This window comes from Bombus fervidus, chromosome 15 (assembly GCF_041682495.2).
Source record: "Bombus fervidus isolate BK054 chromosome 15, iyBomFerv1, whole genome shotgun sequence".
Taxonomy (NCBI): domain Eukaryota; kingdom Metazoa; phylum Arthropoda; class Insecta; order Hymenoptera; family Apidae; genus Bombus; species Bombus fervidus.
The window spans coordinates 8,357,342-8,372,532 of record NC_091531.1 but is presented as its reverse complement, the minus strand read 5'-3'; the positions used below and the strand labels follow the sequence as shown (position 1 = coordinate 8,372,532).

Genomic DNA, 15,191 nt, shown 5'->3' with positions numbered 1-15,191 from the left:
CCTCCTCGTAACTATCCATTATCTAACCAGCGTCTAAAAATATTTCCTACTACTTGTGGCAACCTTGAAAAATTAAGAAAACATTGCCCGAACATAGCTCTATATTGGAATTCCCTATATTTCGTCGATCGAACCGCATATCGAAATTTCCTAAATGGAGAGCGCTGTACCGCGATCTTGCACGTCCGTTGACGTATCAAAACTCGAAGAGTCCAACCAAAGCGAAGTTTCATCGAGCGCCAAAACGCGAATCAATAAGACTTCCGGCCTCTGTGGAGCGAGTGCACGCAGCGAACGAAAGAAATATATAATTATTACCATCGAGCCACAGGGGACTTTCAGGGGAACGATGTAAATAGAGGCAGAGAAGGTGAACGAAGACGGGGAATCGTCGATCGAAGAAAGATGGCTCGTGCTCCAGCAACGTGTTCGAGGAGAGGGAAATGGTCTGAAGAGAGACACTTGAGAGCAACAGAGAGATCTATAGAGCGGAAAGTTGCAATGCCGACCGCCGCAGCAGTTCAAGGCCTCCGGTTTCTCTCCGTCTCCGCTCTTCTAACTCGCTCTTCCTCGCTCCTTCGCTTACCCGTCCCTGTTTATTTCCTATATTCATTCTATTTTCTGCTCTCCCTTCTAAACCCTCCTACTCCCCATCCCTCGTTTAATCCAGCGAATTTCGCATTTGCATCTCCTGCTCCTCCCTGATCGCCGTCATCCTCCTTCTCCCGCTTGAAACCGATATTATAATACGAATATCTCTCGGTAGCCAGCATTCTGTTAATTTCTTCGTTTCATTGCGTACAGCGGCTGGCGAGAATCCTCCGACACTCTTGGAAATTTCTTACGTATACATTTGCAAATCTCATTAGCGAACAGACTATCGTGATTATATTGGCAAGGTTGGCAATGGATCTAACCATGTTTATACAAGTTGCAAGACATATTTTGGGTATTTTTGAAGTATTTCAACAAAGTCGATTATTCTCTGTGTTAATAAGCGACGATATGCAGCCAGACCACCTCTAGCGCTAACTGTACGTTTGAGACTACTATTCATGCGCTATATTAATTTCTCACTGTGTATATGTATGCAATAAATATCTCGTAATTCCTGTATACACTTTCAATTTCCATTGGAAATTAGTTTCAAATTATACTCTTATAATTCCTATTAAACTAATTACAGTGCGACCGTGCGAATAAATTTGACAAAATCTTACCAAAAGAAATACTTCCTGGCCCACTGTATACCTTAAACGTTTCGATACTTGAACTGCAACGGTACTTATCAACGAATCTTACAACGCGTATTAAATTATTTATAATTTAACAGCGCTTGTTCCTTCAGGCCTTCCCCGATCCCACGGATTCCACATCGTCCACCATCTTTCTCTATCTCCTACTCTCTCCCTTTCTAACCTTTCTACTAGTCTCTGTTGGTCTGCTGGCCTCTTTGTCGTTGCATTCGTTCCTCTATCCTCTCGCTTCCTCCTTTATACCGTCGTCCCTCGCCTTTATTTCCTACTCGCCTCCATCCTGCTTCTATTACGCTTCTGTCTCTCTTCTACTGACCCCCCTTCACCGCCCCTTCACCCTTCCGCAGCTAACGCCGAGTTAAATTGTGCTGATTGATACATTCTCATCGCGGATAACGTTTCCTCCTTCATCGCTGTTCGCTACGTTTGCGGAGCGCTGCTCGGAGATCGCAGCTTACTAACTCTTTAATCGTTTTCAGCGAAATGTTTCCTTGTAAATGAGGGTGCGCTACGATCGGTCGAAATTTTTCTTAAATATCGACCGTCTCGAGTTTCGTTAACAGGACTATATTCTGTCAGCGATCGTTTGTGAGGCGTTAAGGCTTCGTCCCTTAACCTTGAGTTACTGAGTAGCTAAAAACAAACACGTGCCACTTTTGGCTGTTCTTCGAGGCTGAATACCTTCATCCAAATTGCATGTTCGCGGCTCTATCTCGTTAAAGGTAATCGGTGATCGTCGGTAATCGGTGATCGTCGGTAATCGTTGATCGTCGGTAATCCGTATTCGCGCTTTTGTCGGATCGTGGCGAAAATTTTGATTTACAACGAAACAATTTCGAAGGAATTTCATGGTTTTGAAATTAGTAGGCTGGAATTGGGATATGCCCGTAGCTGACTACACACGATTCGATCCAGACGATTCTTCCTGTTTGTCTCGCTAAATCTGTCAACCTATCTATCTCTCGTACGAGATAAAAGAACTTGCATTCTTTAGGTCGTTTCTCGAGGACTTGCAATAATCTCTAATACCAAGAAAGAAGGGAAGTGACCATACCAGTCGGTGGATATAAATAGCCGAACCAGCCCTAGACTCACCCCATAAAGGAGTTCTACGAAAGTACCATGATACTACATTAATTGACAGACGAACCTAAAAACATTTCGATACGCGAAAAAAGATGACACGGTTACTAACCTATCGAATATCGAAATGAAATTTCTATGAAGTGATATTTCACTCGTGAAAGTCTTTAACGGGTTGACCGCAACTGCTGCCGGTCATCGGTGACCTATCTTACCTATCCGTAAACTCTTTAGGATCATCAAAATAAGCTAAGCTTCACGAACAAAAATTTCAGCAACGTGAATGATAATGCACTGTGAAAGAAAAGGCGCGAAAATACGAAGTGATATTTCTCAAAAATTAAATATTACTTTATTATTATTTATTATTACTTATAAAATCTGCGTGACAGTCAACGTGTTAAGGGCTAAAGCAACGAACGCTGTTCTCACGAATTAGGCTGAGAATACAGAAATAAGTGCCAAAGACACCTTCGAAGTGCATAGACTCGTTCTAGAAGAGCGAAGAGGATATAGTAGGCGGAGGTGGAACGAGACAAGCACGCAGCAAATACGAGAGAAGAGAGAGAGAGATACACAGAACACACGCAATGGGGGTTTATGTAACTCGGGCATTAGTGACTGTGACGTCACGACACCGCGACGCGATGCAACGGTCGCACACGGTCGATAGTGCAGTCAACTACTGCATTATACGCAGTCGATCATAGAGATCCATGAATTTCGTATCCAATTAATTAGTCCATCGCGATATTACAATTTTTAACCTGTCTTTATTAACCTTTCAATTCCGTGACTATAGAAGTTTCGAAATATTTCAATATTTGAAATTTATTCGCACATTTCAATTTCGCTGTAACATATATCATAGTTGGTCGATACAACGGAAACACGAAGTAGTATTATAATCTTACGACTATGCGACATTCTTGTTCGTTAAAACGAAACCGTGTTGAGCAGGGGCTGAAAATCCTTCAGCGCCACTTACCAAGCCAGAGGGCTCTTTACCGACCTATAGACAACGAGTCTCTCTTTTTCTGTCTTTAATTAGATATATACGTCGGTTTTAATAAGTTCGTAGTCACGAGCTACAATGCCCAATCACGTCCAAGTTTTCGCGTTAAAAATCGTCCTTGCAATTAGTCAACCTCGCGATAACAATCGCTATGTTTCGTATAATGCGCTCTTCAACCGTGATACACGTGGGATATAGTCCTGGGAAATATATAGAGTTTAGCATTTTGTGCTGATTTTTATGAAGCATTGTTCGATACTTTCGTGATTGTTCGTAGGAATGGGTCCAAGTGAGACTCGTTGTTCTCTTTTTTTTTTTTTTTTTTTTCTTATGCTTTCTACTCGCTCTGTTGTCGACATAATTGAACGAACTTGTTCTTGAGAGTATGGCTTAATGAAGGAGGAAGATTGCATTGTATTTGCGAAAAGTCCGAAATAATGGAATTCTACGACTATCGTAACAACGGAAATTGAAATGTTGCAAGAATATTTTTGAGAAAGTAGGATTTCTCGAAGGAATCGTTTCAATTTACGATTATTTATTAATTTTTACGAAACATCGTCCGATCATTTCGATTAACTTGATACAAAATTCTGGCGTTAAATAGTAATGAAAGTACAAATGACTCACCGGAAGACGACGGGGCAGCACTGATTTTGTCTCCTCCTTCCTAAATCGCTGACTGTGTCGAGAAACAGGATACTGTAACAGAAAAATTATAAGTGATTTATCGTATGCTCGATTCTTAAGTACAACTTTAATAGGCTATAAGGTAGCCAAGGCAATAAAAGTAAAAATAGACATATTGTATTTGAAAAATCGAACATATAGCACGCGGAAAAGTAATTTTGAATAAGTAAGGTTAAGTGTTACGGCCTCATCGAACTTGGTTATTTCGCGATGTAATTCGAGTTTCGATTCAAGACTAGCTTACACGAGGCATCATAAACCTCCACCGTAATTACGCAGCCAGACGATAAAGCGAGACTTGAAATATACGATGGATCATGACAAACAGATGCAGAACATGAAATAGAAGTGACCAATAGAAACCGTGGTAACATTTCGTTCGAAATGCTTAATACCAAATTCTAACAAATTCTACGAATAATTTCATATTACGAATGAAAGAGTAAAGTAGAATGCTTTTGTGTGTGTAAAGTTTGAAATTTATTACTATAAATATTGTATTAAAATGTGTATCTTTCTATGTGATAATAGATTATAAATTAGTCTGTATATTTCTATGTGACTTTACACGTAAATATTTATGGGAAATAGAATTTGAATGCATGAAATTCTAAAGACTGTTCATGTCAAAGACTGCATCTGTACACCACCTGTAGGGAAACGAAACAAGCACTATCTGTACATACAGATGCGCTTATCGACAGATATTGCATATCTATAGAATAAATTAAATTTTATAGCTGTTTCCTCGAAAAGTTTGTAATAAATGAAATTTAACATATAAAAATGAAAATTATATTACAGACTTATCACGGAAAATAAAATAAAAGTATAGTTTTTTACAAAAAATGAAACATGCGTTCGTTATAAAAAGAATACAAAAATGAATAGTCAAATATGAATGAAGCTAATGAAGTAAGTGAATCATGTTTGATTAACTGAAAAACATTAAAATTGATCCATTGAAAATATTTTTCATAAATTTGATAAATCGCACCATTTATAAATTGATAAATTTTTTGTGCAGTTATTATATAAAATGGAGCTAATTAATTAAAACATTTAAAACTTACGGTGCACTAAAAGTTCAAAATATACGAACTAGATCTCATCTCGATATAAATTAGCAATTACAGTGGAGGGTAACGTAGGATAATATCCTCTGTCGGTAAAACGATTCTGTAGAAACATGGCTAACATAATTCTAACTATTAGATAACATTTAATTAATGCTACCTTAAACGAAGTATCGAAGATATTTATATCTTCGATATAATATCTAGGAAAATATTTTTCTACCTTGATCTAATCATGGAAATAAAAATGACTAGTTCTTAAAAGTACAAAAAAGTAAACAATAACTGTTTCCGCCCGGGATCGAACCGGGGACCTTGTGCGTGTGAAGCACACGTGATAACCACTACACTACGGAAACGCTGTTGAGAGGTACTTTCTCAAAATAAAAGATATAGTAAACTTTAGTCCCTATTTCTTGGTTTATAAAATATATAATCTTATTTATCATTACAATTTACTCTAAATTGGAGATATGATACAACACGTAATACTGTATTCAAAATTTTATATTTTATATGTATAATATACATGTCTATGTCTATGTTTTATGTCTATATGACATATAAAAATATCACAATGTTTCTGATACTCATTACTGTAGTAAATATCTACATATATATATATATATTCTAATATAGTATATTCATATTATATCTATATAGCAGTATAAGTTATATCTTTAATTACATAGTATGATACATATATATATGTATTTGTTTATTTATTATATATTTATTATATATATACTGTATTATAATAAATGTATAGGTATTTACTGTAACGAGTATGAAGAATATATTGAAATTTCTATATGTCACGAATATTCTACAATGTAGAGTAATGAAAAAAGGTATAATTCTACGCAACTATAATATTAGAGGTATGTAACATGTTCTAAATATGAATACACTTACCCTTCAACTTTCCAAAGGTAGGAAATGCTGTAGTAAGCTGTCAACACGTCTGATTATTATCATCACTAACTCGAAGCACATAAATATTCGTAACACAACGATCATTAATATTATTAACACTCGTAAAGCCACTAATTAAACCAAAAATATCACAAGATTCCACGACGCGTACATTTCCAAATCGAATTCGGACAGAACTAATATGGAGTCGACACAAATGGATCAATTGAGTGTTTTAATATACATAAAAATAATTCTTTCTAAAATATTTCACTCGCCAGAAAATCAATTTCTCTCTACTTATTAACATTTATGTTAGAATAACTTTTTAATATAATAATTAATATCTGTAATTTCGAAAAAACTTGATCTATGTACTGACACTTGACTTCAGCAGTATTTGAATGTATCATGTGAAGGGTAAGGAAAAAGAACGAGAAACGTCCATTCTTCGTGATTTCCCATCTTATAACATATTTTGTTTGTAAAAACTAGGATTGAAAACCTATCAAATGACAACGATTATAATGTTCAAAATATCTCTATAAGATATGTAGTATTAAAGGTTTGGTGTATTGGTTGCAAATAGGGAATGTTTATTTTATACCAGAACAAAATATCGATAAAAATTATGAATATTTTATTAATCGTTCTTTTTTATGATGACTAAGGTATAAACTTCATTTTATGAACGATACAAATGGATTTATTAAATGTTGTTCCTTTTCTAATAGGCTAAAATAGCCTAAATGAATTTTATTCGTTGAAGCTTAATTATTTTCGCAATAAAACTTTTTAATTCTAATCTTGTGACATAATGGACATTCTTGTTTTTCCCCTTACCCTTCACATTAAAAAGAATATGTTTACTTGCCTGTATTTATGTATATAGGACACTTAAAATATTTAACAATATTTCCAGTGATTTAAAAACAGACGATAAAATATTCTTTTACAGAATAACCATTGAAAATAATATTATAAAACAACTATCCACTAATAATAGTGAATATTACACGCTAATCAACACCTCACGATACGCATGTCAACAAAAGACTAAATGTCCTATCGACGTTTCCTTTAGACCTTTTGCGTCATGTCGTTGTTCATTTGTTTATGAGACACTTTTTATTAAACCTATCTTTATTCGAACCAAAACTAATCTGACTCATACATTACATTACGTTTCTCTGAAATTTGGAAGCTATTACATTATATTACACATTCGTTAAATTTTAAAAATTGTTATTCAATTTTATTTTCAGCAGTAATGGATGTGTAAATAAAAATTCACAGTATTTGCCATCTCTTTCTTTCTTTAAAGAATTTGTACTTTCCAATATTTTTATTTTAAAAATATCATGAAGTTAAGTCAGATGCAAATTTATGTAAGTTAAACAATTTCTTATCTTTAGCAAATCTAAATCTATTTCGATATACATTTTAAGCTTATTTCCGATTATAAAGTACGTTTAACGTACTGCAAAAAAAGATTATTTAAAACTGATTTCTGAGTCGATAATATTAGACATCGCTCGGTTAATCGCAGGATAGTGTTATCGTCTGAGAACGAGACAAAGTATGTCGATATTGTCATTCCACGTGATACTTGGACCATCATAAGAAGCGAGGTAACGAAATGTAAACAAACATTGAAACGCTCGTCAATCTCATTCGAAAGGCGCAATTCGTCTTGTCTCCTATCGTAAAATGGGGAAAGCAAGGCATGACATCGCGGCCAGTGACATATCTGTCGATGGACGAAGAAAAAGTGTTCGAGAAGAACAGAAAATTCGTAAGAAAAAGAAGAGACGTAAAAGGGACTTGACAGATCTGCATCAGAGAGTATTCAAATCGAAGAAGGTATCAATATACACATCTGTGCATACTATTATCACATTTTAATACTAGAAATTGTATATTTTTCCTTAAATATTTTATTTATTTTCATCTATAAATCAAATATAGAAATATATGTAATATTATATCCGATAAAAGTATATTTCTAATTCTACGACAATTTTGGTTATGTCAGGTGATTGACATATGTCATTGAAAATTTTATGAGTTATTTCAATATTTTCCTCTTATTTTATTAACAGATATTGAATAATATTTGGGGATTTGAAAAGAATGTTTCGTAGACTACTTTATATACATACATATATGAAAATAAATATATACATTAATACTTTGTCATAGAATCGAATAAAGAATAATTTTTAAGTTAAGGCTATGCATCTCATGAGATATATCGATAAATCGAACAGTATGAAAATAAGAAAAGGCGCCATTCTTTCTATTTTTCAACTTCATTATACATATCACGAAGAAATATGAATGTATAATCTTGTATAATTTAACATGGTTATTCATCTTGCAACGATACAAATTTTAATAACTATTAATTTTGTAATACTTGAAGCATGTCAGAACTATTATATAAATTATTTAATAAATAAATTATTGTATATTTAGTTTAAATAACAAACTTTGTTATCATTAATGTTCGGAAATATTTTCTGAAATCGTAATAATATACGCGCAATTTCTCAGCAGAACAGGATGACATTCAACTTTTGGCTGAGTAATTTCGTTAAACTTTTGCAGTGTGTCGACATACTAGAGAAATATGTATATTTGAAAACTTGATTTACCTTCATTCATCCATTTTTATATTTATTACAATCTCTTTCAGGATAAAGAAACGAAGATCGATGGAAAATCGAACAAGGCGCCAAATTCAAGAAGGCTGTCCAACAGAATTCTTCCGAGACCTGTAAATATCATGAATTACACGCTATTTAAAAAAATTAACACTATTTACATCAATAATAAAAAATATGATTTTTTTTATTCTAGTTGGCTGGAATATACAGAAATGGTGCCGCGGGAAAAGAAATACGAAGATGTACGTCTCATAATTCATAAATATATATCGTTTTATCAAAAAAAATAATTGATTAAATATTATAATTATTTGTAGTTCAAACGAAAGCAGCTTTGAACGATTTAAACAACGCGCGTCTACAGGGAGACGTGCTTAAATTAATGGATGGTTATGACTCGAAATCAGAGTAAGTAAAAACACTATAAAAAGTTATTTTCGCTCTAATGAATGTATTTTTTAATTCACAGAGACGTTGTAGTTAAAAGTGGCAACATAGAGGTTCAAAAAGAATTACTACTCGATTCTACTATCAAAGATATTCTCCAACCAACTCCTCCTGGTGTCCAAAGCAGTCCTATTTTGGGTAAAGTGGATGGGTAAGTCTCAGGTAATTTTCGTTGAATATTTTCACACAAGATATATACAACAACCAAAGATGTAAGTTTAGAGAGTACTTAAGAATCAGATCTTTTTATTTTTTTTTCTTTTTTGTAAAAGAAAAATGAATTAAATTATTATTATAATTACATAATTTTTATAGAAGAAGAAGAATAGAAAATGAAGGACACATAGAGTTCCCTCAAAAACCAACAGAAAAAAAGAAAACGATTGATTCTGATAATTTACGAAACTTTGCATTAAGTAAATACGAAGAATTATGCAGGGTTGTTTGTTCAGAAAATTTTGAGGAACAAAATTTTCCAGACTGTTTCGGACCAGGTATCTTATTTTACATTTTTTAATTATTACAATTTTCTTTTTCTCATATTCTTTCTTCTATAGATCCGCTAACGAAGGTGAAACAAAAATTAAGAAATATTTATGCAAAATCATTTCAAAATAAATGTTTACGAGATATGATTAAACGTGGTAATATTTTGAACGAATGCGGTACACCGAGTACTTCGATGGATGATTCTTTTCCTCCAGACACTGCATATTGTCCTTCTGGGTATCCTCAAGACGCGAACTTAGTATCTGTAACTATCGATAATCCAGATTGGCATATTGATAATAAAAGTAACAAGGATGACGACAGTTTACAAGAAAGACAAAACCTATTTTTAATACCAGAAACGAATTTAAAAAAAAACGAAATTAACACGTCCAATTTATTATTTCATTCGTCTTCGTCAAACACCCTGGATGCGGGAATAAAGAACAGTTTTGAACCGGAAATGTCACACGAAAAGAATAACATATCTAACGAGGATGAATCGACAGATGTAAGCAATCGTACTTCCCTAGAAATAAATTATTCTACAAATTCCGCACGCGAGAACGGTATTATGAAATATTTTGAAATAAATGAATTTGATTGTGAGAGGATAAAGGATAAGAATAAACCTCTCTTATTTGCACAAACAGAAGCAGGATCTCAGAATAGTTCTATTGATAAGAAACGTTTAATAAAACACAAAACTCAACGTAGACAAACAGTGCATTTTTTAAACAATGGATTAAAAAAACATGTGGAAAGACAAAATTTTAAGATGATGCAGCAAGTTAAAATGAAGAATTTGAAGCATATTCCTGCTATATTACGAAGGTGTAACAATGTTGTGACGAATAATAACAATCGGCTAAATCTATTCCAGGAACCGATGCATATTAATAAAGAGTCTCGGAAAATGTTGTTCGACGTTGCACCGAAGCAGAACGTTCTTTTCACTTCGCAATCCGTGGTAACGGAATCGAATGAAGATTCAAAGAGGCCGCAAAAGTCGAAGACTGCAAACACCTTATTCGATAGTACAAAAATGAAAGATCTGAACGTTCAAACTTGCGTAATAGATTCACCAAGTATTTTTAACAATGAGATACATTTCACGAAGAATTCTTACTCGAAGCCAATGGAGTCTAAACACAACCAAACTCAGCAAAATCTTCATGTGAATGACATTTCAGCGAACAGAACAAATCCGCCAATACAAAAAACAGTAATGTTCACGAAGAAAGACTCGCGGAATATAGGACACTGTTTATACATAAACAATATAATTGCAGATGGAAAGACTGATAAGTCGAACGTCTGTATCATACGGAAAAATGTTCCTTTGCAGCATGAAAGATCGAAAAATAATTGTACTGTCTATAAACACTACCAGGAAGTGCCAGGAAATTATTATAAGGCGTATCGGTGCTCGAAAAATTCTGATAATTCCAATTATAATAGCCAAGAATTTAAAGAAACAAGCACACCGGAAGTGCAGCACGTACAGATACATAAGAAACCAATGGTTTGTGAAAATGGATTAGTAAGAAAGGTTATGCAACCTTCTAAATGTGAAAACGGTAAAAAATACCATAACGATCAACATGTTTGCTATGTGGTAGTAGATCAATGCAATGATGTGAACAACATGCAAGAGTATTCTTATAATAATGTACCTGAAATTGAGAAATCTAGAACAGTGCAGAATGGACGATTCTGCCAAGAAGATATAGCTGATGTTGGTATACTGAAAGGCGTGCAGAATTTAAAGATCTTGCCCATGGAGGAACAAGAGTCTCAAATACAAGTCGCTAACAATCAGTGTATCAGAAATGCAGTGATACTGGAGAAACAGCCGATTAAGTATTTGGCATTTGAAAACGATTCCAAAACTCAAAAAATTCCTATTTATATGCAAAGAAATAAGCACGTTGCTTCCGTCGATAATATAGAACTAATTAACTCAGGCGTTAATTATCGCGTGGTGTCGTATCCTCAAGAATCAACGCAGAAAATTATTTTCGTGCCAACATGCGAGCAGAACAAAGTCGTATATGTGAAACAACAAAATTTACCTCATTCGAATGTTACTTTTGAAGAATGCTCACATCCCAGAAAGGTAGTCATGTGCCGACCGGAAGTACAATACGTCAAAGAGTCTTCAAACGTATGTGAAGTTCACCTTCCAAAACAGAACGTGGTGGAAATAGGAAAACCAGATCGTGACACGATTGTTACTAATTTACAAAAGGCAAACAATATGAAGAGTTCGAGGCGGGGTGGAGTGAATCGAGAGGGACTTCATTCTCGACCGAATCACGGTAATTGAAATTAATTTTTTAGTAAGAAATTCCTAGTTTTTGACAGTACTTTATTTTAATTTTGATTAATTTTGTTCATTCTTTCATTTCAGAACATGATGCTTGTGTGAGGAATCAGACAATATTCTATCAAAAATAAGAATGCTGTATTAATTGAAATGTATGTTAGATACATTTTTGCTATTATATCTTAACGAGGTATGTAGGATTATTTATCTATAATTTTATGTATAATTGTTCGTTATTATGTGTTGTGTTTTCTAGTATTCACAAATATTGTATGAAAGATAGTGATACAAGTAATTGTTATTAATAATACGCTTTTATTGATTATTGTATAATTGAATGTTTTCAGGTTTATTATGTATATTTATACAAATGCGAGATTTACACAGATAAGCAGAAACTATCTTTGGAAGTTTATTTAAAGCGTATTTTGTTTTGATAAAACCGTTTGTTTAAAAATATAGAAAACAAACAGTTCTGTAATTTTTGTATGTTGCGTATAAATCGAATTTAATGTAAATTTTTCGTTACAATTACAAATTACTCAAATATTTGATATTGATGTTTGCTTTGTATAATTTCTCAAATATTAAAATTGAATGTTTAAATACACCTAAGTTTGATTCTCCTAAAAATTGAAAATTTCGTATCAAATATTAATTTTTCTATTAAATTACAAAATATTGCAAATAACTATGTTTTATATATTTAATCCTCCAATAATATCAAGATAGTTTTTAGAATATTGAATCTATTCATTGAAATTGTATTTTTATTTTAACACGATTGGATCGAAAAGAAATGTTGAAATTTACCTTATACAGATAGATATGCTGTGACTCCAACCATTCTGAGAATAATCAACACTACTTTCATAATAAATTACTAATAAAACTACTTTTTATTACCACTTTTGATCTTCGTGCCATCCTTCTTTTTATACTTTTATAATACGCGACTGCGCCAATAAAAATGCTTTACCGGAAACAGTGGCGCTGTCTGCCGCATTTAAAATATTTGAATTATACAAATTAAATTAAATTAAATTAAATTAAATTAAATTTATATCTAATGTAAACAATAAATTATATTCTATAAATTACTTATTAAAATTTAATAACGTTTTAGGATAGTACAATCAACTACGTGAATTTTAATTATTTCATCTTAAATTATAATTTTAGTATTCGAAATGTCACCTAGTGGTATATATTTAAAAAATGAGCTGGCAATAAGTACGCATTTCCTGTGTTAGTTGTAACGACGTTTTGTGGATAGTGTGGAGCAAAAATATGTAATTTTTAAGATTATGGTGTTTATCATGAATAGAAGACGGAAAAATGTTGATTCATTGAATAAATTTGGTAAGGTCTATTAATATTTTATTTAATAGTTTCTATCGCGTTGAATAATAAGTTCGTTCGTGAAGTATACATTTCGAAAAGTGTTACAAAAGTTACAAGATACATAAAACAATTTTTTGATGAAAGATACATTTATAAATAAAATACTTCTTTATTAAATAGATTTTACGTAAATAGTAATAACAATTAATGTAAATAAACTTATCGCTTAACCTAAAATTCAAGTTTGAAGCTTTCCTGCATATTCGTGTATTAACACAACGCGACATAGAAAATAATTGTAAATGTAATGTGCTGTAAACAGGATTAGCTGATAATAACGTTGCAGAAAAGTGGATGACAAACGAATAATTGCAAGCCATTTTAATCAGCTCGCGGTAACATTTTACAGTAAGCTAACGAAAATTGTCATGTTAATAGATTTTATGCTTTATTATATCAGAAATACCAACACATCTTCTAATAATTACGTTTGAACAATAATATAATGATTATTCGCTAGGTCATGGAAGAATTATCCTAATGTTTTACTAAATATATGTTTGTAGTAAATATCTAATTACCTCACGACAGTCGTTTCTCGTTACAGTGTTAATGAGATTTTAAAATATTTTATATAATATACGTAAAATGTTCCTAGAAGTGTTCAAATATTTTCGTGAGCTTAATACTGTAAGTATGAAAACGTGATGTCCTTTCTTGCGAAATATTTTTTAAGACCAACAAGTATAAAACGATTTCATTCGTGAAAATGAAAGGTGATAGTGACAGAGCCGCGTGTAAATCGGAAGAAAAATAGTCGGCTATCCCTGGGACGTGAAAATATTAAATTGTATTCCTATGGGTTTTCGAGTCGATGGAACGGAAACGGAGGGGGGTAAAGGGCATCTGAGATCACTAACCAATATTTAATCAACTTTCCAGGAGAATATTATTCTCCCGACAAATCAAGGACATATGTATCAGACCGCTAAGGGGGGTTGACGTTCTCTCACTCTATTGATATAAAAGACGTAACGCCGTTTATGCGAGTGTGCGAGTGTTTACACGCGCACGCATGTTGCCGTGTTCCCATAGACGTAGACACTAAATTTATCTTAGTGACAGTTCTTCAACGAATCCATCGATTTACTTTCCTTTTATTTATATTTAATTTACACGAATAGGTTATAGATTTTTTATCTATAATTTTTCGCCTTGAATTACACAAGTTTGTTCATTATTATGCGATAAAATTAAATTATGTATAAAAGTTATTTGCATCATTGTAAATTTCTTGTAACATTTTCTACCAATCAAATTTACCTCTATTTGAAAAAATATTATCACAGAAATCTAGTTTATAATAATCGACTGAGAAGATAAAGGCGGTATCTTCATAACGCATAAGCGTAAACAGATGTAACAGTGCAACAAAAAATTCATATTATTGTATCTTACACTAACATAACCTCTTATATAAGGTATGTGCAGGTTCGAGTTTCTATTGGGGCAGCATGGAGAAGTTGTGGGAAGGTGTACGCCAATGGATGAGTTCGTTCCTGTGTGTTCTCAGTATATACACTATGGACGATTTGGTGTTGCACGACGTACTACGTTCGCGTACCCTGGAAGAGAATTCCCCTGAGACGAGACACGGGGAAGAGGGTCGCGCACCAGGACTGCTCTCATCGTGGCCCTTTCGTGAGAACAAGTGCGAAACAAGTGTCGCACAGGTTCCTACCACCTATCTAAGGTCGGTCCCGTGTCATGTTTAGTCATGTAATTTCTCTATCTGCAGATAAATCATATTTCATGCTCTCTAGTCCCTTGGCCTTTATGTATACGATATTTGATGTTTCTACTGCCTTATGTAAATGG

At 33.2% G+C, this 15,191-nt stretch overlaps 3 protein-coding genes and 1 non-coding gene across 11 annotated transcripts in view; 2 read left to right on the top strand and 2 right to left on the bottom strand.

The window, feature by feature from the left end:
- The window catches only part of Ecr (ecdysone receptor), a 198,716-nt gene extending 191,640 nt beyond the window's left edge, over positions 1 to 7,076 (bottom strand). Inside the window, exons 1-3 of one of the 2 annotated variants that reach the window (XM_072017722.1) lie at positions 6,910 to 7,076; positions 6,036 to 6,072; positions 3,985 to 4,056 (exon numbers count right to left, since the gene is read on the bottom strand). The gene's annotated coding sequence lies outside the window, so the exon portion shown is untranslated. Of the gene's footprint in view, positions 1 to 3,984; positions 4,057 to 6,035; positions 6,189 to 6,909 lie in introns of those variants that run through there. The other variant, XM_072017721.1, reaches the window with a different exon arrangement.
- On the bottom strand, positions 5,407 to 5,479 carry Trnav-cac (transfer RNA valine (anticodon CAC)). Its single transcript has one exon. It is a non-coding gene; the product is annotated as a tRNA-Val (tRNA).
- A 357-nt stretch (positions 7,077 to 7,433) lies between the features above and the next one.
- Positions 7,434 to 12,577, top strand: LOC139994768 (uncharacterized). 2 transcript variants are annotated; one of them, XM_072017708.1, is made up of 9 exons: positions 7,434 to 7,898; positions 8,734 to 8,814; positions 8,898 to 8,946; positions 9,022 to 9,112; positions 9,174 to 9,302; positions 9,470 to 9,645; positions 9,709 to 11,961; positions 12,054 to 12,159; positions 12,317 to 12,577. In XM_072017708.1, exons 1-8 carry the CDS (start codon positions 7,746 to 7,748, stop codon positions 12,098 to 12,100), a joined length of 2,979 nt encoding a protein of 992 aa, XP_071873809.1. In that variant the 5' UTR covers positions 7,434 to 7,745; the 3' UTR covers positions 12,101 to 12,159; positions 12,317 to 12,577. The 2 variants fall into 2 exon arrangements, with proteins under 2 accessions (XP_071873809.1, XP_071873808.1); XM_072017707.1 differs by having other exon boundaries at positions 7,435 to 7,898; positions 9,467 to 9,645.
- Positions 12,578 to 13,198: 621 nt separating this feature from the next.
- LOC139994790 (uncharacterized) overlaps positions 13,199 to 15,191 on the top strand; it is a 28,351-nt gene continuing 26,358 nt past the window's right edge. For 3 of the 6 annotated variants that reach the window (XR_011801741.1, XR_011801742.1, XM_072017733.1), the window contains exons 1-2: positions 13,199 to 13,331; positions 14,795 to 15,066. The gene's annotated coding sequence lies outside the window, so the exon portion shown is untranslated. The remainder of the gene's footprint in view (positions 13,332 to 14,794; positions 15,067 to 15,191) is intronic. The other 3 variants (XR_011801739.1, XR_011801740.1, XM_072017732.1) reach the window with 1 other exon arrangement.